The sequence below is a fragment of the Balaenoptera physalus genome (genome assembly GCF_965194825.1).
Source record: "Balaenoptera physalus genome assembly, chromosome: 2".
NCBI lineage: Eukaryota > Metazoa > Chordata > Mammalia > Artiodactyla > Balaenopteridae > Balaenoptera > Balaenoptera physalus.
Window position 1 is genome coordinate 24236185 of NC_138883.1, and position 26471 is coordinate 24262655.

General features: G+C 39.7%; 1 protein-coding gene across 17 annotated transcripts in view; it reads right to left on the reverse strand.

The window, feature by feature from the left end:
• Window positions 1-26471, reverse strand: part of NRXN3 (neurexin 3) — a 1702647-nt gene that overhangs the window by 863566 nt on the left and 812610 nt on the right. For all 17 annotated transcript variants that reach the window (XR_014260952.1, XR_014260953.1, XM_082451199.1 and 14 more), the window contains 3 exons: window positions 25895-26085; window positions 24947-25120; window positions 7861-7980 (listed from right to left, as the gene is read on the reverse strand). Coding sequence is in view for 15 of the 17 variants with exons in the window: in XM_082451199.1 (XP_082307325.1) it covers window positions 7861-7980; window positions 24947-25120; window positions 25895-26085 (485 nt within the window). In the remaining 2 variants the exon portion in view is untranslated. The remainder of the gene's footprint in view (window positions 1-7860; window positions 7981-24946; window positions 25121-25894; window positions 26086-26471) is intronic.

Consider the following 26471-nt stretch of genomic DNA (forward strand, 5'->3'; position numbering starts at 1 on the left):
AAAAAAAAGTTAAGAGCTCTTTACCCTGTGAGACATTCACCAGGTTATTTAAACTAAATTTGTATTTTAATATTCTTTTTAATGCCTATAAATATCAGTTCTTCAAATAATCTTTTGCTATCTTGTTGTTTATACTTCAACCATATTGTTGTTTCCCCCGTTAAGGAGTTAAATACACTTGGCACACATTCTATTCTATTCATTCTCATTTATATGAGTTATGTTTTAACTTTATGAAAATTACATTTGTATGAGTCATGTTTTAACTTTCTGAAAACTATATTAAAGAGTAGCTAATGGTTCTGTAGGGGCTATTACATGTCATGTCCTGAACTTCACAATTATGAATCTGACTTATCCTTACAACACTCTTATGAGATGGAACATATAAATATTTACATTTTAGAGACATCGAGGTGTTAATTAATTACTAGCACCAAGGTAACACAGCTATTAAACAACAGAGTCAAGATTTCAACAGAAGCCATCCACTCTACATCAACTGTCTCATCCACTATGCTTTATGACATATACTGAAATTGCAATAAAGTAAAAAATAAAGATGGAAATCAGAAGATGGTCAACTGAGAATGCAAATATAAATATTTGGGGCTATGGGGGGAATATTCTGATTCTAAATCTATAATATCTAAAGATGTTCTAACTAAATGGCCCCATCTGAGTGTTAAGACAGAAACAACTGAAGTGTTCAGAATTCCAGAATGTGATAAAATAAACAACCAAGAACACAGAGCTTCTCTTTTCCCAGCCTATATTCTTATGTATCAATAATTTGGTTGTCTGAGAAGACTTGCCCACCTGGAATTTTAAGCCCTCTAGTCTAGTAATTAGTGCAGATGTTCACTGTGATTATTTCTAATAATGACTAAGTAGTAGCAAATCTAATAATAATGTGAGCTTTCATGTCAAACAAATCTGGATTCAAGTTCTGACTCAGCTACTTCCTAACTGTGTGACCTCAGTTTTCCCACTGTTAAAATCAGGACAATAGTAGTATGGTATTTCTTAGGGACTTTGGGATGATTAAAGGGACAACATCTTTATAAAGGTCATAGTAGAACGTTAGGATTTGACAAATATCGAGGGATTTGACAAATATCAAATACTATTTGATTTGACAAACATCAAATAGTATTAGTTATAATAAAAACTGTTACTACTCCTATTTATGGTATGTGCTGAAACAAAGGAGGCTAATTCAATTTCATAATATTAGAGTTAGAATTGGCATTTAAAGCAGTTTGATTCTAAAGATAATTAACCTAATGACTATACTATGAAGTCTTTTATAATGTAATAAGTTATATATATTACAAATCAATCTTTTAAAAATATGGTTTATTGTAATTAAATTTCCAAGATAAATGTCTACCAATGGTTCAATGAAATAAGATTTGGGCCCTACTAGGCCTACATCTAGGATCCAGCAAGAGATTCAACACAGGGGATTCTTCCCCAGTGAACTGGGCACCGTCATGGGCATTCTACTGAAGAAAATTAGAAAATCGAATGGTTTTTACACTTTGAAAATGCATATCATGCAATGAGAGCACAAATTTTAACCTGAGTGTAATTTTAACCATACAAATGCTTAGAATAAAGACTGGGAAGAAATCTGGTAATCACAACAGCATTTTCTAAGTAGGTAGGGGTGGAGCTGAATCCACACAATACCGGAATACCGTATTCTGACTTGGTGCCAGAATAGGCAGGAGCTGAAGAACAGATTCCCTGAGGGAAAAAATGACCTGCTCCTTAGAATGGGAGCCCTAAGATCTGTGGCAGGAGGGACAGCCAGCCGGAGACCCCAAGGAGAATTAGTCACTCACTCATTCACTCAACACGCGTTGACTGCTGCAGGCTCTGTGCCGTCTCACGGGGAGAGAGGGAAAGGGGCCAGATCCTGTCTCAGAGAGCTCACCCCACCCAGACACCCACGCTTCAGAACTAAGCTCTAAAGGGCTTGACCACCAAAAGGAAGGAATGCTTCCCTCCAGGTCCCTTGGAGCCCATTGAAGAAGGGCCATCGAGGCCCCATCCCTGACTCAGGCAGCTTCCAGAACCTCCTCTGGCTCAAGGAGGGTTGCTGGACAGGTAAAGCCTGAAAACTGAGGTAGGAAGTAAACACATTACCCAAAACATGAATATACCGTAGTCTGATATCCTGGGAAATTATTGCTATAAATATAACAACATAGGCTCATAACATAATGCCAGGGTACCTATATGGACCCAAGAGACAGAATCAGCATACACACACATCTGTCCCCTCCCTACACAGTCCCACCCCACTCCCAACCAAGGGAGGGGTCTTTGAAAGCTCCCCTGATCTCTGACAGCGACAAGTGTTGGCACACGGGTTTATTCACAGGTACAACACCTGAGCAAGAGTATGCCCATGCGATTTGCAAAAGCTTGAATGGGGGAGGGAACTGGGAGGAAATAGCCAGAACATTAACAGAGCCTACAGTATATTTCTCTCTGCTTGCTGGAATGCCACTTTTCCTTTCCAACCCTAGTTCATACCATATTTGTTTAGGAAGTATTTACAAATTTTTCAAGACTCATTTGTCAATGAAAACTTTTCTAAAAGCAGTAGCTCTTCTTAATGGAGTCTCAACCCCAGGGAGAGCTGATCTCACTCCACTTTATGACCTCTCACTGTACACTGTTCATATTTCTATTAAAGCACGTTCATATGTCTTCCCCCATTAGACTGTAATGTCTTTAAGAACAGGATGTATCTTATTCATGATCATATCTGCAAATAAGAAATGTCTGGTGAGTGAATGAATGAGTAAATGATAAAGTATGTTTTAAGCAGAAAATAGATGTCTTAATAGTGAACTTCTCAAATACGGCCTAGTTGCTGGACAGGTAAAGCCTGAAAACAGAGGTAGGAAGTAAACACATTACCAAAAACATGAATATACTGTAGTCTTATATCCAGGGAAATTATTGCTATAAATATAACAACATAGGCTCATAACATAATGCCAGGGTACCTATACGGACCCAAGAGACAGAATTAGCATGCACGCATGTCTGTCCCCTTGTTTGTGCACTAAGTAATGTGCATATTGCTTATTTTTTTCTGAAGCCTGAATGGGAAATGTGTTTTTAACAGATTTAATCAATATACCAACCTACATTAAAAAAATAAATAAACCCACACAATAAATAAAAAGCAAAAGGCCAGTCAATAGCTAACAGTGCAGCTTAACAGCCATTCCAGCAGAAAACTGTCTGAAAAGGCGCTTCACACACCACTGTCTGCACAATCCACAGTGGCCTGCTATTGATTTGTTGCAAGCAAAGAACATCTATTATCACATGCCAGTATGAACCAAGCAATTTCTCCAACAAGTAGCCCACAGTGTACATGGAGCAATGTAGTGTGGGCAGCTGGCTGCTGAAGGTGGGCTGAGAACCCACATTTATTCCCTTCTTTTCACCCCACAAAGCCATTATAAACACCCGATTTATAAATCCAAGAGCTTGATGTGTGCACTCACATGCCACAGACTGTCCCACATTCACTGCCCCAGGGCACAGAAGCAATAACGAGACTCCAAAATTATACAACTCAAAACAGTTGTCATGAACACGCCTAAAGGTAATAGCTGTGAAGTGCTTAAAATCGCTATTTTCAGAAAGTGCTCCCAAATGATAGCTTTTTCGCATATGTGTGGGAATGTGCGAGTGGGTTGGGTTTGCTGAGACCTTGTGTGGAGTTGTGAAGAAGAGAGGAACTCAGCAATAGGTTGCCAATGGGGTTGGCATTGCCATTCAACACAGGAAACGGATCCTGGATTCACCTGATGGTGTAAGGTCTACCACATACTGAAATTGCTCAGACTCTCTGTCCTGATTTAAAATACCAATAAGAACCCAATATCCAAAAGGAATCTCCTTACAAGGACCCTTAAAAGGTTTCCTTCCTTTTGTTGCTCTTCAAATGTAACCCCTACAACATGTCATTAAGTTGTATGCAGGTGGTGCTCACCCTCGGGGAAATCAGCCTCCCTCTGCTTTGAATTTTTCAGAACTGAGGATATTCTTTGGAGAATGTTCCTTGTGTGTCCTTTCATGGATCTTACTGGACCCTACGTGAACTCAAAATTGCTTCTGGGGTGATTTCGTCCACTGTAGTTTCAAACCAGCCTGAAACATCACCTAATGAAACTCCTTATGATTTTACCATTACACGAAATGGTGGAAAGTCATGTCTTAAAACTAGATAAGACAATTAATAAATCAATTATACTTGAGTTTCCAATCAGATGATTTTTGTTTTCTATCCAATACAAGGCAATCACTCTCATACAAGGTAACCAGCTACAGAGAATACATGTCATACTTTCACAACCACTTATATCAGTTTTACAGCTATCTTTGTAAGAATGAACAAGAAATTTACCCCACTGGCTCCATCAATCCACCATGCTTTCACAAAGAATGACGGAATAAAGTTAAAACCATCCAGGCTTGGTCTATTCATACTAAACAAGACACAATTTTTAAATGTAAACTCTACTCATGGAGGCCGTATCTATGTGACAGCACCTCGAAATTGTCAAGCAAATGCCAAACCTAGCAAACAGGCAAGAAAAAAACAAAGGTTATAAGTGATAGAACCAATTCTAGAAGAAGTGAGCAAGACTCTAAAATGCAGACATTTCTTTAGAAACTTGCAAGTCATGTCCAGATATAATTAACTTTTCTACATATGATGAACTGAGCACTTTATTTTGAAAAATACCATAGTCTAGCCATTTCCCTTTTGAACAAGTTTCAATTCTTAGATATGCAATAATAAATAGAGATGTTTTCATTTCTATTAATTGAGGATCAATCTGCCATCCTGAGAAACTGCTCAAGGAAAATGAAAGTATTCAAACATTTTCCCCTGCAAAAACAACTTTAGCCATTAGATTGAATTTCTAACCAATTCACATGGTCTTATGACAGCATTTTAAGGAATATAACTTATTTTAGACATATGCAACATTCTACAAAACATGCTATTCCCAAGAATTGGGTAAAGGCCAGATTTCCTTGATGTCACTCCACTTACAATGCATGGCCCATTTCTGTTATTTAGGTCAAAGGCAGGCCACCTGTGACATGCATGTTACCAAAGCAACTATTAACCACCTTTGTGCTCGCTCATAGAAAATGCAATCTCTGCTTTTCTCTGTATTCCTTCTCTTTCATCCTTCTTCATCTTCTATTCACTTATTTTACTCTTTCTTCTTTCTTTGCAATTTTCCCCACAGCTTTTGCCAATGATAAGCATAAGCCTTTTTCAAATCTGCTGGTGACACTGAGGGTTAATACTCAACTCCTGATGCAAACAAAGCTACCATGATTTGCTAACAAAGGTAGGCACATAAGAGTATTAGATAGGTAACATCATCTTGAAGTTGTTTGTGGAGTAGCAAATTACAGCTCTAAGGATCAAGGTCGATACAGAAAATAATAACCTATGACATAAAGAATTGAGACTGATTTTCTTAGGTGGAACAAACTGGCTCTGATGCTAGTTCCCAAAGTAAAGTTACCCCAAATACTTTAATACAGAGACATTCATTGTAACAATTTTAAGCAACCTACCATTTTGATATATTTGGTTGGGTTTCATTAAAAGTTTACATCTGAACTTCATAGTTACATCATGTATATCTGAATTCCATATATTCCCCACATTCTGCTATTAAAATGTACTTGCTCACATATCCATATAGCCATCCAGTCACAGAAGCCCTGGTCCACTCTCCAAGAGGAGAATAGGCAAGTAGATTATTTTAATGATTCGGGCTCAGAAGTCTTTTACAATCAAAAATTCAACTGCATTGTTTATAGAATAAAAGTCGAAATACATTACCCTAAACCTGGAAGTCTTAGAAACATTTTTGAAGGATGAGAAGCTATTGCCACAAAAGAATGCTGACCTTTCCCAATCCTGGTTCTGGTACTTCATCAAACACTGACAAACTGTTCAGGTCAGATAATGCAATAGTCCTCATCCCAGACTGAGGCACAATCTTTTCTTGACAAAATCAGAAACAATCATAGAAAACTGGAAAGAATCCTGGTTGATTTTTAGCAGAAAACAATGCCTAGCCTGGGTGGCAGAAAGGAACTTTTTCAGTGAGCAAAAAATGCATACATACCTTCTGAAGATTGCGCCTATGCACCGCAGTTAGCGTAACTTACCTTTCTGTCCTTCCTTTGTGCAGTCTCTTCCTGACCATGTTTTACTGGGAGTGGTATGTATGTGTGATATGCAACAAACTTGTGAGGATAAAGAAGCATTATGCTACCACTTAGGAAAAAAGCCTCCCATGCAGACAAATTGGAGGGAAAAGAAAGAGCATATAGAACAATTCCTCAGGAACTCTGGATGGGTCCATCACTGCCTGCTTCAGAGTGGAACAGTATTTCCAAATCATAAATATGGAAACAGGACTTTCAATAAAAATAATACCAAATAATTGGAAAGAGCCATCTAATGCCAAAGCTTTCTGCAGACAGTGTGCCCTTTGCATTATAAATCCAGAGGCAAATGCTGACACCTAGATCAATGAGGTTCAAAGAATTTTCTCTCTACATTTCCAGATTCCCCACTTGTTTCTCCTTAGTGTATCCTAAGAGACTGACAGGGTACATAAAGAAAAAAGGCTATGAAAAAAATGGAAAATAGGACAGGAGACAACTACACACATGAAAAAAGTTGAGATATAAGGAATCAAGGAAAACCAAATAGACATAACAGAGATAGCACTGTAATTGGCACCTGCTCCCACTTGCACAAACTGTAATGTAACTTTAGTATTTGCTCAGATAACATTATGCATCTTTTTTATAAAACCAACTGATGACAACTATGAGTTCAGGTTATAAAATAAACTCCTACCATGAAGGCTGCACTTAGAAAATGAGAAGGTCAGCAGGACCCACTAAGTCAGGGCTTTTCAACAAATCACTTTGCAATACGTATTCAGAAATTTCAAGTGTTTGCTCATTTCTAAAAGTGGCCATGTTAGAAGGACATGGAGACACAGGCTATAGATTCCCACAGAACTGAAGTCTCTCCACCATCAGTGCTAGAATCACCTTCATGAAATCAGTCTTCTCCTAGAATTAAAACAGTTGATGTACCCGAAGCATCACTAGTGGACAAAAATAACAACTGGCTCTCTTCCAATACGAAGCAAATACACAGATACATACATATAAACATACTCACAGAATAGAAATACATATATATAAACAGAATGACTATGTATATATAAACTAAACAGATATCAATAAATTTAGCCAGAGGGAATCTCTGCCTACATTTGAAAGACCCTTGAGAATGCATTAAACATTTCTAGTTGGAAAAAATAATAAACTCTCTTAATGTCTTCATCATTTGGGAGGCCTACAAAATTCTCTAAACTCAGACTTTTTGAGAAAATAGCTACATTCCTTAAATGTCCTCCAAGTTCTAGGCAATGTAAGTGGGAGAGTCTCAAAATTGTTATCCAGATGATTTAATTAATGGAAAACTGAACTCCTTAGAACAAAAATATTGTCATAATTGTTTTGTTTGTCAAAGGTAATCTAATCTAAAGAAAACAGGGAGTAAGTAAATGGAAAAACATCTAGTATTGTTGAACAAGAAATGTCGCTTTGCCATTAGACCATTAGTCCTTTATTTTCCCAGTTTCTGGATGAGAAATTGCTTATGAATCTTTCAGAAGAGCCATCCTTTTACGTAATGTCCCTTATGGTTTCTCCAAACCTCTGAACTCTTTGAAAATATCCCAAGTATGAAAAGGTTGTACTCACGATCATTGCACTGGTTTCCAGAATAGGAGGTCATGGAACAGTCGCAGGTGAAGCCTTCCCACTGCTGCATACAGACCCCCTGGTTGGCGCATGAATCCTCCTGGCAGGTGGTACTTGGTCCTAGTAATTCATAAGAAGAGCAGGAAAGAAGAAAAAAGGAGAGAGAGAAAAAAGTGTTAAAATTAATCAAATTTAAAGCAATCACCTGAATTTACTATTCTCATGCCCCAAAACATTCAAAGACACAACCGCCAAAAATGTCAACTCTTTATCATGCAAGAAGAATTCACTACAGAAGACAACAGAAATACACACTTAGCCACAAACTATCAACAGTTACACACAGAAGGGAGAGGGCTGAACACACTGTTCTCTTTTTGGCAGGCTTTGCAAAGGAGCTTCATCTCTACCATTCAAGTAGAAAGATATCTCACTTGGAGCATGGTCTTTCTAAATGAATAATGTTAAAGCAGAAAAAGGCATTCCCATGATTCTTGTGAATTAGGGCACAAAAGTTCTTACAGTCTACTTCGTGACACTAGAAAGATGTGTGATGATAATGAGGAGGAGGAGGAGGAGGAGGATAAAGCAGCCAGCATGTATTGTTGTTTTGTAGGCGATAAGCACTGGGTGAGAAGCACTTTGTCTAGGTTATCTCATGAAGCTCGCCAGTGACCCTAAAATGTAAGGAATTATGATTACCTCTGTACCACAGATTTTAAAAACTAAGCTCACAGAACTAAAATAATTTACCCAAGGTCACACATTGGATAATTAAAGGATCCTGATGTCCAACTTAGGTAAACTAACTCTGAGACTAACTACCTCAGGGTTCTTAAGGCATAGTTTCAGACCAGATCACCTGGGAAGTTGTTAGGAATGCAAATTATTGGGCCACCCCATACCTACTGAATTAGAAGAATTAGAATTAGAAGAAACCTACTGAATTAGGTTTACAGAAGAATGTATTCAAACAGAGTGTGCATATACCAGAGGGTGTATTTGAAGTATAGGAAGAAAATATTAGAAATTATGTTCATTTTCTTAAAGTATACCTATCTTGGGGACATTCTCAAAACCTTTTGCAGATATGAGTGAGCAACTGAAAAAGTTTGGCGATCTCTGCCATTTTCCTAGGTCATCCTGGGACCTCTCTTTAACCATTCTCTTTTTCACTTCTATCTTCTGCCTTTATCTTGGCATTAAAGATAAACCTACACCTTTGGAATTATCTAAGCTAACAGGAAATATTTTAATATTCAGGATAACTCCATGAATTCCCCAGAAAGCCTCAGCAAAGGAGGTGGGCCCTTTGACTCATCAAATGTAGTAGTCAGGATCTGATGCAAAAAAGCCCTTGACACAGTAAAAATATATCCATTGCAGTAAGTGCATATTCCACAATTTCCAGGCTAAGCCTCACACAGGCACAGAATATTGAACTATAAGCCTATCGGGTCCTAAGGGTGCATATTCAAAAGAGATGCATGACTACAAAGGGGTTGTCTTCTGGGTGGCAAGACATTTTGCATTTATTCATGAAGGGTAGAAGCAGTACAGACCATCACTCCTAACACAAAGCTATTAGGATATGACATAAGAAAGTTCAAGACAATTACTAACACTGGGGGAGCAGCACAGCTGCTGGGTTTCTGCAGCTCCTATATGCCATGTGGTTCCCCCATGTGGAGATGAAAGGAGGTTCATGGTCATGTTCTCAGTGGGTCTTAAACTTGAGCATTGTGTAGTACAAGGCTCATTAACAATGGCAAATCACGACAGCTTCCTTCAAAGGACAAAAGCTTCTGAGAAGTCCATGGGGCTCCCTGACCAAACAGCTCTCACCAGACAATGGGCTAGTAATTCAGTTGTGCTCAAGAATCAGAAACACATGGAAAGCTTTCCCTTGGATGCAGCAGAACAGCAAAAACTTTGGGAAAACAATAATTCTTTGCATGTTCATTGAATCTAAAGACAAAAGTTTTCCCATGTCTTTCTCTTCCCCTTTAGCCAAATTTTAACCATTTTCTAAGGACCAGCTAAAATGCCTCCTGGATATCAAACATTCCCCAGTAACTTCAGACAACAATTCTCCCACTTCCTAGTGGCCACGGCACGTATTATCCGCATCACTAACATTTATATATGATAATATTTAACACTTTATTACACATGGCACTCTACTCTGCTTACATAATCCTCTAATTCTTTCACATTTTTTTACTATTTGTCCCAAAAAGAGTGAATGCTGCCTACAGTTAGAAAGCATGTACTATGCTTTGGTTATGTCGCTGCTCTACCAAGCATGTACTATGCTTTGGTTATGTCCTACGTTGTGCCAGATGCAGAGAAAGTATTTCTGTAAATGTGGAGCTGATCTGAATTGCAGCCCCCGGATTTGCCATTATCTCATACTTCTAAAACCTGGGCGTGGGAGAATGGTTCTCTGCAAAGCAAGCAATCAGTCCCGTTTGTCAAAGGTTGGTCGGAATCCCATACAGAGGGAATTATAGGCCATTTCCGAAGTCCACGGGATTTGTTTCCCATGCATTAATGGGAGAATGCCATTCAGAATCAGATAACCCTCAAAGACTGACTACACGGTAATCGTCTAAGAACAAGGGCAGTTTCAGGGTTTCAGTGAGGACCAGAGGACCTGCAATGACTTCTCATCCATCTGAGCCTGAAATCGTACTTCCTTTCTAGGGTGAGATCTCAGGGCCCCTGCCTCCTCCTCCAGACTCATTTCCTACTACCCACCTCCAGCACACCACGCTCCAGCCACCCCTTCCTCCTTCCAGTTCCTCTCTAACACAGTGGTGCTCACAGCGCAGGCCTGAGTCAGAGTCAACAGCACCTGCATCCCCTGGGAGCTTGTGAGAAATGCATGTTTTCAGGCTCCACCCAGACCTACTGGCTGGAGGCGGGGCTCAGGAACCTGAGCTGTGACAAGCCCTCTGGGTGGTTCTGAAGCTGCTCAGGTCCAGGACCCCTGCACTAACACTTCAAGACCATCCCTACCTTCAAGGTCCTTTGCTCTTGCCCAACCCATAGCCTGAAATGTCCTTCCTGCAGATTTTCAAATGACTGGTTCATTTATTCTTTAAGTTTCAGCTCAAAATGATCTTTCTTCAGACTATCCTATTTAAGGAAGCCATCAGCATTTCATTTACTCTCCAGCCTATTTCCCGCTTTATTTAACTCACAACAATTACATGGGCTGTAACTAAGTTATTTATTAAATTCTTTATTGTCTGCCTCATCCTTCTGGAATATGAGTTCCTTGAGGGCAGAAGTCTTGTCTGTTTTGCTCACCTTTTATATCTCTAGTTTCTGATAAAGTATTCGGTGTAAAGTAGGGGCTCAGAAAATATTATTGAATGAAAGAAAGAACAAGACACTACCATATATAAAATAGATAACTAATAAGGACCTACTGTATAGCACAGGGAACTCTACTCAGTACTCTGTAATGGCCTATACGGGAAAAGAATCTAAAAAAGAGTGGATATATGTATATGTATAACTGATTCACTTTGCTGTACACGTGAAACTAACACAACATTGTAAATCAACTATACTCTGATAAAATTTTTTTAAAAAAGAAAATTCAAAAGATGTTGGAAGAAATTTTAAAAAATAAAATAAAAACATACTTCTACTTAATAGATGAAATTTTAAAAAAAAACAAGAGAATAAAAAAAATAAAGAAATAAAGTCATTCTTTTTTTTTTTTCCTTTTTTTAAAAAAATTATTTATTTATTTATTTTTGGCTGTGTTGGGTCTTCGTTTCTGTGCAAGGGCTTTCTCCAGTTGCGGCAAGCGGGGGCCACTCTTCATCGTGGTGCGCGGGCCTCTCACTATCGTGGCCTCTCTTGCTGTGGAGCACAGGCTCCAGACGCACAGGCTCAGTAGTTGTGGCTCACAGGCCTAGTTGCTCCGTGGCATGTGGGACCTTCCCAGACCAGGGCTCGAACCCGTGTCCCCTGCATTGGCAGGCAGATTCTCAACCACTGCACCACCAGGGAAGCCCCAAAGTCATTCTTTTGTGACTTAAAGCCATGTGGTTTTCCTAACTAATTTATCCATAGAATTTACAAGTATCAACTTATATAAGCAATGTTCTACTTGGAACCAAACATTTTGGGGGTAGTGGTGGTATTTAATTGACCACATTTCCTCTTCTGATTTAACTGTTAGACTCATTTAATCTCAGCAGATGTTGGGACAAAGACTCTCAGGTCCCCAATGCCCAGGGACAGTATGCAATAACTGCGTTGAATGAGTGCAAGTTTGGGCTAGACTCTAAAACACTTTCTAAATGGCAATATAAGCTCCTTTTCTTATTTCAAACTATTTAAGGACATCCTTTCCTGAACAGACTATATCTTAGATCTGTATCTATTTCTCATATTCTCACATTGTCTTCAAAATTGAGAGAGAGAGAGAGAGAGAGAGAGAGAAAAGGGAAGGGAAGGGAAGGGAAAGAGGGAAGGAGGGAGGGAGGGAGAGAGAGAGAGAAGGAAGGAAGGGAGAAGAAAAGAAAGGAAGAAAAAGAAAAGGTAAAGAAACATATCAAAATGCTCTGGAAAAAAGGAAAAAGAAAAACTTCAAACAATGTTTCTAACTGCACATCCACTGATATAATTTGATCTTATACGAATCAGACCGAGGATATAACAATAACAAAACAAGGGACTTACCTAGCACTTATCATGTGCCAGACAACGTACTAAGCGTGTTTCAGATACTAGTTCATTTAGTCTTCATAAACACATGATGAAGCAATTATAAGTATTAAAGAATCAGAAAAACAGGAACAATTTTCTCATGGAAGACATCCAGAACTTCAAAAACAAAAGAATTTTTTGACTGATGATCAAGTTGGAAGGCAAGGATTTCAGAAAAGTAAACTAAGTCACAGAACCGTCAGGTGATTTTTTTGCAAGGTCCCACAGGTAACAAGTAGCAGGGTGAGGTCTCAAACCCAAGCTTGCTAACTCTACAACTCATCCACCTAACCTCTATGGATGTGGATAAACCAGAGTGAGTGTGTGTGTGTGTGTGTGTGTGTGTGTGTGTGTGTGGTGTGTATGTGGTGTGTGTGTGTAGTGTGTGTGTGGTGTGTGTGTGTAGTGTGTGTAGTGTGTGTGTGGTGTGTGTGTGTGTAGTGTGTGGTGTGTAGTGTGTGGTGTGTGTGTGGTGTGTGTGTGGTGTGTAGTGTGTGTGCGGTGTGTGTGTGTGGTGTGTGTGTAGTGTGTGTGTGTGGTGTAGTGTGTGTGTGTGGTGTGTGTGTGGTGTGTGTGTGGTGTGTAGTGTGTGTGTGGTGTGTGTGTGTGGGGTGTGTGTGTGGTGTGTAGTGTGTGGTGTGTGTGTGTGGTGTGTGTGTGGTGTGTAGTGTGTGGTGTGTGTGTGTGGGGTGTGTGTGTGTGTGTGTGGTGTGTGTGTGTGTGTGTGTGTGTGTGGTGTGTGTGTGTGTGTGGTGTGTGTGTGGTGTGTATGTGTGTGGTGTGTAGTGTGTGTGTGTGGTCTGTGTGTGGTGTGTAGTGTGTGTGTGTGTGGTGTGTGTGTGTGTGGTGTGTGTGTGTGTGGTGTAGTGTGTGTGTGTGTGTGTGTGTGTGTGTGTGTGTGTCTTGCCATTAGATTAGCAAGAGTACGCTAACCTACATTTAATGTAAGGATGTGGCTATTTTAACAAAGAAAATGTTCAAATGCTATTTCTGTTCAAAATTCAATTAAAAATAAACAGAGAGATCTAGTTTTGTCTAAGTATATGAACAAAAATCTATATCAAATGTGTATGTTTATAAACATAACAGATATTTCTGAAGACTTAATAATTTTATCTAAAACATTCTTCCAAATCAACCTAAAATTCCAGATACTCTAAGATAACATAAAGCTTTGGAATTACATATTTAGAAAGTTTTTAAATTATTAACAGTAACTTCAAACTGCACTAAGGCTTCAGGGACCCCCTGTATAGGGGTGGTGCATTAAATATGTAACGAATCCTCACTAAAATAGTCACATATTCTTTTGAGAACGGATGGTGACTTTCTTTGTGTAGTAGGGAAAGTGACAAGGCAACAGAAGAATGCATGAAAGGACTAAGTAAGTTGTCAATGATGTTTGTAGGTATTTCGGTTTTAATTCCCAGCTCTGTTTTTAGTTTACTGGAAAGCACTACACTGTGTCTTTTTTCTTTATTTTTTTCACATGGTAACTCTGATGGCTGCCACAAATTCCTCATTATTCTGCTTGAATCTGGGGTTGTTTTTATTTTTAAGAATTGTCCCAGACAGTCATTTCATGCCTGTTACTGCTAAAATCCACCTTTGCTGTACATGCAAACTGACTCAGTCAACTCCTCTTCAAGGTCTCGAAAAATCACAAGTTGACAGACTGTCTTTTATTACTTGCAGGTCCTTGAGACAGAAGGGCTGTTGGAAGCACAGGACACTTGTTATCAGAGTGTATTTCTGTTAATGCCTAAGTAGGACTTAACCAAACCTATGCCTCAAACATCCCAATTTAAAATGGATAAATAACCAGCACCAGCTGGTCTTGGCCATAATGGAAAGATAGGCTTGGTGAGTGGGGGAGCCTGGAATGATAGATCTGGGCTGATTCCCAATATCCATTTATCCTAAAGGGCAAGGCTGGTATCCCACTGGTGGGACCAGGTGGGGCTGGTTTAACAATATTCATCGTCTTTAATCACACAGCATGAGGTGTTTGTCAAAGGGCTTAGAATCTGTGACTGGAACCTGATTGTGAAGCATCACCACAGTAGAACTTTGTGCCAGTCAAAGGGTTTGCTGGTCCCATATAAAGCCCAGCTGCCATGGGAAGAAGCTGTATGAGAGCTGCCATGGGCTGCTTAGAGAGGTATCTTCCACCTTCAATTTTATTTCCCACTTCTGTAAGTTCATAAACCCTTCCGCTTTTACATTTTTAAATTTACATTGTTTCACAGAGGAAGGATGACTGAGCAGTAATTGAGTGGGAAAGAAAAAAAGAAAAAACAAAAAAAGGAAGATGAATATACATAGATATATGTATCTGTGCATATGTGTGTATGTGTGAAAGATTCTTACCAACTTCCTGAACAATCTACAGTCTCTATTGCTAAAATATAAGAATTAAAGTGTTGAGGCTTCATGAAAGGTATTCTTGACATTAGGGATAAGGTTATCCTTACTTAGCTGCAAATAGGTCTTGGTCCCTACAACAAAGATACTTCTGTAGCTCTCAAAGTACTTCTACATTTACAGTGTTGGGTCCTCTTGGGTTTTCCAAAGGGAGTCATTTACAGGCAACATAAGATTCATCCCTTTTAATTGGCAGAAACCCAACTCACTTCTATTTAATTTTAAAATAAGAAAGCAATGATCCTTAAATATGTCAAGCATCCCTCTTCATAAACAGCCAGCTGAGAAGTGAATGCTCTAGTTCCCACTTTACAGAAGATTAAGCAAAGTCAGAGAACAGGGTCCTAAATGTTATTATAAAATTTCATTGGCAGAAAGACCTAAGAGCAGCTGTGTTCCCAACATCTTCTTACTTTTTCGTCTTGAGGGCAGGACCTATGCCTTGCTCATGCTCAGAAAGGCACTGAGACAGGGCTCATCAAGCATGCTCAGGTGTTTACGGCTTCCTCTCCTCAAGCAAGGGTTCAAAACAGTTGCTTGGTTAGGGCGATGAGTGAAAAAGACCAACAATAAAATCCAACAGTTGTGGGACATGGGGACAGTTTCAATAACACCCCGGTTCTCCTCAATCACTTCAGCCCTCTCACCATACAATGAGTTAAAATAAGTCAAGATGGGCATGGGAATTGGTTGAAACCAAGACGCCTTCATGAGTTCTTTATCTCCAGTGGCCTTTGATTTCCTGTGTTCCTGTTAACAACTAGAACTCCGAGGGAAAAACAAATCATAAAACCTGATCTGTAACATTTATGTAAGCTGATTTTCATGGCGTAAAATACTCCCACCACAGCCAATTTCAAGCGAATATGTGTTACATGATGCCAATAAGCTTACAAAATTCCTGAAAATTCCTGTGCTGGTGCCAGCTCTAGCACAGCACTTCTCTCAATGGCCAATGAACAGCAAAGAATAATTATACTTGGTGAGTAAAGCAATTTACCCACGTGACACTTCCAGACAAGAGAGGTAACAGTAATGCCTGCCCTTGTTGGAGTGTGTGTAAAGGTGAGAGAATGGTGTCATCATAAAGCCTTCTTGCTCAATCCACTCTATTTTTAGAGGGTGCCTGGGTAATAAAGGTCAAATGATTAGATCATCCCTTCTTTTTAAAATCATGAACAGGTCCTCAAAAGTCAATGCTGCCTCAGAAAATGTAAACTGGGACCTCATTTTCTGCTTTTCCTTCTTTTCTCAGCACTGATGTAGCAGCTTGTTGGAGCAGTAGAGGGGATTTTTTAAAACACAGAGAGAGACAAGGGATTTCTAAGGCCAGGCTGGACAAAAAGCTAATTTAAAATACTTTGTTTTAATGAACATTGGACACAAATCATCTAGAACTTAGTGAAATAGTATTGCTATGAAAACCACCTATCATAAAGTCAGCTGGAGGACACTTGGACACTCTCTGGTTATCTCTGTACTGTTTCTGCTTTGGAAATATGCAAATCCAGACTCACACCATATAGCACAGTAGGGGAAAGGCCATAAGCTTTAAAATCCAGCTTTATTACTTACTAGCAATGTGATCTTGGGCTAGTTACCTAAATTCTCTGAACCCCAGTTTCCCCATCTATATAAAGGAGAAATTGTTTCTACCTCACACGGTATAAGGATTGAATCAGATAATACACGTAAAATCTATAAAGTCATCCATGAACTGGGGTAACAATATCTACCATGCAAGGCTGTCATCTTCATGGAGACACAATATCCTTAGCATGTGCCTGAACTAAGGAAACCCTCAAATAAAGGGTATTCTCAATTCCACTGGAAAGGAAAATCAATTTCTACCCATTTTAGTTGGGTGTGTAATTGGTCAGGAGTGCAGAAATGAACACATTGAGGTAGTTAAGTCATACTTTCAGTTCTTTTGTGAAAAACCTCTGTCATGCAACGTTGGGAGACAAGAGGCAGAAACCACTGTGGAGAGTTCCATTTAATTCCTGTCTCTCTTATTATTTCCCATAATGCAAACCATCTTTGAGGAAGTGATTTCTATGAGGTCAAACACTATATTTTACTACACAAAACACAACAGAGAAAGTAATACATCTCTTAGCTTTGGATAAAATGAAGCGAGGAACTATAGTCCTCACAGTAAGGAAAGTTGGAGAATTACCTATTAGAAGAATTTGGCTGATGCCAACTCTTAACCTAAAATGACTTGGAAGAATCTTTGGGTTTTCAAGGTATCCAAACTCAAAAAATTTATTGACTTACTTAGGATATGCAGCACTTGGAACCAAATCTGATCAATCCTTGGCCCTCTCCTACCCACCTGCCCATCATCTGGGCAGAGGGACAACTTACATTTCTAGAAAAGAAGCCATTCAACTCCAAAAATAGAAGTTGCTAAGGGGCATTATAATGGAAAGCAGGGAGAGGATATTCTGATTAATCCCCTAAACCAATAAAGAGCTATTCTTTTATTTCTCATGATTAGGACTCATCTGCCTCACTCCCAAAAGATCAAACTTAATATTTCTTTTATAGTTGAGCAGGTCCGTTCTTAAATGAACATGCTTTTAGGGAATCATTTCCTCTCTAGGAATACCCCTCTTGCAAATAAAGAGGAATTAGAAAATTACTTCTGAAAAGTCCATAGATATTGTTATTCTATTCAAGGGACCTTGAGGTTCAAGGGACTGTACCTCTCAGCAATGCAACACCTCCCATGGACCTCAGGGGAGCTCCTACTCCCTCTCTTAACCTGGAGGGACGCAAAGTGTGACCTAAACCAGGGCCGTCAATCAAGTCCCTCCCTGACACCTTTGGTCATGATGTACAAAAGCATCTGCTATGAAACAGAGCAACACGGCAGGGGTGGGAGGGAAACACACAGGAGAGAAAAAGCTCATCTTCTTCCTCACCCCTCAGAGGCGTCATCGGAGAGAGAAACATGTTTATCTTCTTAGCCCACAAGAGTAACAGCTGTCAGGTTCACACCTCTTCCCTCCGTCCCGGAACACGCTACTTCCCTCCTAACCACTCTCTGCGTCTGCTTCCTGTCCTCCTCATGCATTCTCCACTCTGGTGTCAGAGTGACCTTGAAAAGGTGAAAATCTGATCCAGGTCTCTGTCCTCCTGACAGCGCCCTTGGGGTAAAGTCCAACTCCTTACACAAGAGGTCTGTCATCACCTGTCTCCATCCTACTGCTCCGGCTGTGTGTACATCACATCCCCACGTGAGTATTATTTCAGCCCAGTGGAGCTTCCTGTAGGTGCCCAAACTGGCCGAGCTCTTAAGTGAGCTTCCACCTCTCATCCATCTAAAACATGTTGCCCTTCAGACTCAGTTCAAACTCTGCCTAGAAAATATCCCCCGACTACCCACCATCATCATCATGACCCCACCCAGTGCAGCAGCCCTCCTCCGCAGACACACTGCGTACTCCATGTCCGCTCTAGCACAGCAGTTTTCACTCTGCACTGTAGCTACTGGCTGATCTCCTTCGGATTTATTTGATGTCAGACTGTACCTCACCTGTAATCCCAGTACCTCGCTAAGTATCTGATACACAGGAGTAGCTGAGTTCCTGTTAAACTCAACAGCACAATCACTGGAGAAGAATGAATGAATGAATGAACAAACAAACAAATAAATAAATAAATATTTTTAAAAACACCACTCCAGCAACACGATGACAAGAGGATTCAAGCTGTTGACTTGCCCCGACCCATCTCGCCACTTCCTAGACCCACTGTTATATTTCCTTAGGAATATAATGTGCCTTTACTTTTCAGACTGCCTCATTTCTTTGTCATATGTTTTTATTGTCCTTCACACTTAACGTTAATTAGTCCTATCCGTGCCCACAGGTTGTAGCTGAAAAAGCCAGCATGAGTAATGGTCCATACCCCAATGTCAGGAAAATAAAAACGAAAGGCATTCACATCCTAAAGGTCTTTTGCCATAATACTGGGAAGGAGTAAGATGACTCAGAATAATTACAAAGAATAACAGCTCCTGCCACAAAGAGACTGTTAAGTCATTACAAGAATGGAAGAGAGTTTGAGTCAATGGACTAATCACATAAAAACCATACTGATGACTAGACTGCTTCTATAAATGAGCAAATTAAGACACTCTACTATGTCCCCAAATCTATATCTACACTTTGGTCAACAATTTATAGTAGGCATAGAAATCAACTAGTTCTTTGTATGATTCCTACAAACCGTTTCTCCTTTGAATGGAAATTTTAAGATTGTTTTGCTATATATGGAGTCCCCATGTAAGTTTCTGGGGATTCAAAATCCACTCAGTTGCTACCATGAAGAACGGTAAAGTCTAGGGGGAGATGCAGTTGTCTAGTTTTATCTAATAAATCTGGTCACAAAGATCTTTGACAACCTTGAATTGTCTCATTATAGATCAAATCCTGTCCCCTTCTCTGTCCCCTCCATTTACAGAGTGACATGGAGTAGAACTATTTGGAAAATTGAATAGAATGTCTAAAAACAACAGCCTTCCATATTACTGAAAGGACCCTACATATTTGAAATTGAAAACTATTGTACAGCTACCTAGAACTTCAAAGTACTAATCCAGTGCATGTTCTTTTCACTAATTTTATGAAATATTAGCATATCTGTGAATCTGCTAAGAGGGGATGAAGAACAGTTATAGTAAAATGGCTAGAGAGACATCATCTAGTTGATATGCACCCAAGAGAGACACTTGTACTGGTTACCTTCATGACATATAACAAGTCACTGCAAAGTAAATGATCTTTTAGGTGAAAAGTAATTTGTAAAGCTACCTTTGTCTTAACCACTTCTTACAATTTGTGCTGATCACAAACTCGCAGAGGCCATCCAAGGCTCAATTCTCCCCTTAACTATCAGCTAAAAGATACCTAAAATGCAGGTTCTCATCTTGCTACTCTGAGTCAAAGTAGCCTGACACGACAGGACAGGTGAACCATCACAGGCTTTGCAAGGTGCCTCTTTGAATGGTAGAAGAAGCAGTATCTGCAGTAGATATTCACTGATATCTAACATGCAGGCATTTTAAAGGGTATTCAGGATAAAATCAATAGATCGATAGATCCTCTTCTTCCCCAAGAGTACTTTTTTTCTTTAGAATCACAAAACAGGAAATTAAAGTGCTCAATCAAAATGCCCAATAGGAGACATAAAACTCTAGAATGTTTTAATGAGATTAGTATCTCCCAAATGCCTAAAAGATTTCTTTAAAATGAGTTAAGAGAAAATGGCATTCTCTTTCATAAGGTCTAAGCACTCAAAAGTCCTGCTCTGAGAAATGACCTCCCTGACCAAGAAAATAATAAATTAAGAACTCAAATGGGCTTTTTTTTTTTCTTTTTCCAAGTGCTCTCTTCTGTCTCTAGTGAATAAATTAAAAGGAGCCAACCCCTCCATGGCAACTACTTGGAGAGGCATTTCCAGAAGTGGATTAATATGCCCGTGGGTAGTCACAATATAGGATGCTGTCAAACCTCTCTGGTCCCCCCAAAATGGAATCATACTCCCATCCCCAAGATGCCTCGCCTTGGTTGTTATTTTTCATGCAGTGATTTGGGTTTTCTGCCACTGTTCATAAAGAACACAGGGTTCAGCCCGCTCCCCATAACCGCTGCTGCCCAAGAGGTGTGACAGCTTGAAGTCCTCTAAAGATAAGATACCAAGGGTTACCCAGGACATCTTTCAGTCCAAAGTGGTAATGGGAACAAGAACCTTCTCTACCTTGCAGGTCAGCTTTGGTCAACGCAACTTTGTTAGCAAAAGAACAGAAAAGGCGAAAACAATAACCAGAGGTTAGTAAGAGGTACAGCAAACCAGGGTAACATTACAGAAATGAAAACACAATCGGCGTAATCAACATCACTGGAACAGACAATTGAAATACTCTACAGGTTCTCCAGAGACAGCACAGACAGGGGATGCACAGACCAGGGTGCAGCAGGCCTCGTCAGAGCCACATCAGCAGAGCAGGGGCAGGGAAACGTTGGACTGGACAGAGCACAGGCAGTGGTTACAAGAGCCTTCCCACAACCATACAGCCAACGCCAAGGCATATGGTCCAGAAAAATGATTTTCCATTAGTCAGGATAAACATCAAGAAATAAGGGTAGTACATGGCCAGACTGAAAGACACGTGTGCACAACCAGACGGAGCCCACAAAAATAATCGTGAACATTTAGGAGTTAAGCATGGAAAGTCGCTTGGGAGCACTCCTTGTAACCTCCTGAAAATGCCACCAAGGAATTTGGCACTAGAATTGGGCATTTCTATGAAGGTGACTTGGGAATACCAACAATCTCAGTTGGCTTAATTTATAAAAATGTAGCCAAACCCAAATGGCTGTGGGCAAAATGACACCAAACCAATGTCCTTTTTATTTATTTATGTCAGTCTCAAAATGTAGCACGTATGCTTCTCTCAGATGTTTACCATCTGCAGTTGCGGAATCGAATTTCTAGCCAATACATGCCTTGGTCTCTGCAGCAAAGCTGGCCTCAAGATAGAAAGAGATATTTACCAGCCAAGTACTGAATCAGACATTATAAAAAATTCCTAGTCCAAATTGAGAGGTTGCAAGTCACAGCTAGATGTTGGCTAGGCTGTCCAGAAATTGCACTTAATTTCTAAATTATATACTCTGCATATATTAGAAACATAAAATAAAAACCTAATTCAAGATTTTTTTTTCTTTCTTACTATAAACAATCAAGAGCCAAAGAGTAGTGGATTAATGTGTCTTTAAAATAATTTCAGACTCTTTTGGGTTAGATACAATATGGAAAGTCATCCAATTGCTACTTAGGGATCTTGAGTCATTATCAATGACTTTGACACATATAAGAACATATGATATATCCTAGCCTGTGTACCCCAAATATGTTAAAAATAAAACACATTCACCATCATGACAAGATTCAGGTTTTAGTTCTTAGTAATGAATCCTTATCCCCTATTTGTTTCCTATTCTAGGCATAGAAATGATAAATCAAGAATTGTGTTCTGTTTCCTATGACTTGCCTAACCGTCAAAGGCCTTCCTGAGGGTCCTGTACTAGGTACAGAGATTCACAATGAGAATGATACTTCTTTGCAGTCTTTCCAAGGTTTTGTGCCCTTCATTTCCCTCCCCATCATCTTCCACAGTGCCCTAAAAAGCTCCTGGTATCTCTTACAAGGGCTTATTCACAATAGTGCAAACTTCCAATGACGGTAATTTATGCCTTAACCCACTCTTTGGCCATTTTTCCTGGCCACTTAGGCTAATTATCCAAGTCATCTGTGTACAATAAACAAGGGCTTTCTTCCCTCAGAACTCATCCTCCACTTCATGCCACCCAGTGGGGTGGTCATAATGCTCCATGGGTAACCATCATAATTATCTCCATGGCAATAGAGTGCAGTGTTATTAGGCCCATAGGACTTGCCATAGATGCAGATGGTAGAGCCAGCAAGCCAGAATAGTCAGCTTTGAACAATCACCCATACTCAGAGGAAGGTCAGAACCCACCATAATGCATGTGATGAGTCATGCCAAACTGCACATAGAGCTGTAGGTAGGGATAGGAACATTTTCTCCAATCAGATGGGTAATTTCTTTTCCCTAATTCTCCCACAACGTCCCCTAAAGCTCTCGTAAGTGGAGTCCATTCCACCTTCACACTATACATTTTAATCCACTTTTATAAAGGTTGGTTTAGACTTCCTTTTAATCAAATGCTACAGCTTTACCTCCTTACACCCCAATTTTTGTACTCTGTAGAACTGTGCCTCCGATACAGTAGCCATAGATGCACGTGGCTATTGAGTACCTTAAAGGTGTGGTCTGAATTGGGGTGTGCTACAAGTACAAAATACACACTTGATTTTGAAGGCTCATATGAAAAAAATAAAATGTCTAACTAAAAATTTTATATTGATTATATGCTGAAATGATAACATTTTGGATATATTAGGTTAAGTTAAATAAAATGTAAAATTAAACTTAACTTTACCTGTTACTTTGTATCTTTTTTTTAAATGCAGCTACCAGGAAATTTAAAATTACGTATGTGACTCACATTATATTTCTATCAGGCGACGTTGGAATGGAGTTAAATGGATGATTCCTGTTGACTTTTAAATCTACAGAACTGATGGCATGATAAAAATATTTAACATTTGAAGAGAGCCTTATGCTTTTGAATGTGTGCTTTTATATTATGATTTTACTAGATGTGATTAATTATTCCAGGAAAACTGGAATTTCTATTATTCCACAATCACCTAAACTAATATACTCAAATTCATTCTCAAATGGTGCATCAATTTCAGGACTTCCCTTAACACCCAAAAGAACTAAGAGCAGGCCAATAAGACAGAAACTTTTGAGTTGAATGAAATTGTGCATTTTCAGGAGAAGAAAGCAAAGTGGCTGCTTTAAATGCTTGGTGATTCCCAACTTCCTGTTCCCCCCTGTACACACACAACATATTTGGCTAACAGAATTTAAGAAATATTTCTGGCTAAAAGAAAACTGGAGAGGGTTATAGGGACAATCAGCCTTATTACTAGTGCAAACTGGTAACAAGAAACTGACCCTTAGGCAAAGGGAAATGACTTCCATACTACAAATAAGCCTGGGAAGCTGATTAGAAGCTTTTATTAAAACGTGCGTTAAGATGGCAAGTGAAGGATCGAAGCTGGTTAAGAACAGGAGTGATAAATGAAGTTGAACAGTTAGAAGATGAATGAACAGGTTGGATGTGGTAAATTAATGAGGGACACAAGAAAACACAGTATATTGCACAAAAAACCATGAGGCTCCATCAGACAAAAGAATACATAGGTCCTGGTGACTGATCAGATCATCCTCTTTGCCTTTCAAGTTAGACACGAGTCACCTTTTCAGCCTACCCAAGGAGTCTGGGGAAGGCTGAAAATGTGTCTGCTCTCCCCTACTGGTTAAAACTAGATAGCTTTTATTGTAAAGAGCTATTGGACTCGACCTATAAAATTCAGTAGTATCTCAAGAGACAGTGGATTATCTACAGAAAGAGGGTGAGCATGGTTTGTTGTGCTGCATGGGTGGGCATGCAATGTTATTAAATGTCTCACATGAGATAATGTTTGTAAATAATAATCCTACCACTTATTGAGTACCTACTATATATGTACCAGGCATTCTGTATATAACTCTGACTTATATATATTACCTTCCAAAGTAAGTTTTATTGTCCCATTTTACAGATGAGGAAGATATCATTCAGCGAGGTTAAGTAACTTGTCAAAAGTCACACAGCCAACAGGAACTACTACCTGGACCTAAATCCAGGTCTTCCTAACATCAAAGCCCATGCTGTTCCACTACACCACACCAAGAAACTGCCAAATGATGCCTGACATCTAGTAAGTACTCAATAACTGTTACTTCCCTTCCTCCATCATGGCGTTCTGACATCATTTTCCTACCTTCTGCTCAGTTTGCATTAAATAATGCAGTCACTATTAGCCACATAAGAAATATTTTATTTATGGTGACTCTCATATAAAAGTCTCTGATTTGTACCTCCCTGTGTATTAAGATATAAATAAAAGTCCCTGACACCCTTTCAGCCATGCTGGAAGCAAAGGCACAAGTCAGGAGAAGCCTGATGTCAACGCCAGGAAAGGTCCTCTGTGGCAAGTCTGTGACACTGGAAAGACATCTGCCAACATACTGTACATTCCTGGAGCCTGTGCCACATGTCTTGACATACTCAGCCAGTGACAGGAGGACATCAATGGTGATGCAATGTCAGATAGTGAATGGGATGAGAGGGGACTGGTAAACCAAGGAAGGAGGCGTTGGCAGAGGCAGCAAAGAGGCCTGCGACAAGAATGTAGCTTAAAAAGAAAAAGGTTGTACCTTCACAGCCACGCTCAATCTGTCCACTCCGATGGAGGGCATCGTTGATGAGGTCTGGCAGGCGTCCATTCAAGTCCACTGATGCCAGACAGCCCTGAAAGCCATCCCGGGAGGCCACGAGCTTTGGGAGGTTGCTGTACATGCCTTGGGCCAGACCTGCCATGTAGAGGTCACCTGGAAAGGAAAACAGGTAGTAAAAGCAAATGGGTAAATGGTATGGAAACCATGTCAACAAAAGCCAAGTCACATTAGACTGTTTACTAGATAATGGTAACATAGCTGGGGGGAAACAGCATAAACAAAATTATTACCAGAGTTTCTACATTGTAAAAAGAAAAAACTAACATTTCTTATGTGTCATTCATTTTATACACATCATCTCACAAATTTTCATAACTATATCCATTCTATGAGGTAGGTATTGTTCCCATTTTATGATGGAGTAAAGATTAACAACATTTTCAACAAAGCAACCACTACTGAGTGCTTTTTATGTGCTTGTTACCAATAGCATGCTGAGGATTTTACAGACATTATTCCATCAAAACTCCTAATTGCCCCTAAAGGTAGTAACAATTATTATCCTCATTTTGCAAAAAAAAAAAAAGGATATAGAAGCTGAACAAGGCTAAGAAATTTTACCAAAGTCACCCAGGCGGTAAATGACTCAGCTGAGATTCCAAAACCTACATGCCTTCCTCTTTTTGACATTTATCACCTCATCACTCAGCTCCCACATGCCCAAGGTTTACAGAGAAAACAAACCATACCTAAGGAGCGGTGGAAGTAAAAACTGAACAAATTGCACCATGTTATAATTCAATGTTGTTAAAATAGGATATGCATGATGTATCAAAAATGCATGGCACTTCTAAACTGTAGTTTACCTCTGGAAACAGCCTTTCCACTGTAAGCTCTAAAAAGGAGAAACTTCTTTACAAGGTTTACCTTTCAAATCCAGATTTTTGGCACCATTGATAACCTGAGTGACCACCTTCGTGTCCACTTTCAGGCTGTGGGTGTTGCTGTTGTCCCGGGTGATGACGACGTTGTGCCACTGGTTGTCATTCAAGGGGCGGTCACTATTGCCTTTGATCACATTGGGGCCGTTTCCGAGGTCAAACACGTAGTGTATGTACCTGTGAGGAACCACAAGCACCCAATGACTTGAGATTCCCTGGAGTGGTTTAAAGGCAATGTGTACATAACTGGCATTGGGGGCTTCAAATCCCCCAAGCTAGTTATGCAAGAATAACTAAAGCTTGATTTAAGAATATAAAAATAGGAGGACGAGGCAAGATGGTGGAAGAGTAAGACGCGGAGATCACCTTCCTTCCCACAGATACAGTAGAAATACATCTACACGTGGAACTGCTACTACAGAACACCCACTGAACGCTGGCAGAAGACGTCAGACCTCCCAAAAGGCAAGAAACTCCCCACGTAACCTGGGTAGGGCAAAAGAAAAAAGAAATAACAGAGACAAAAGAATAGGGACGGGACCTGCACCAGTGGGAGGGAGCTG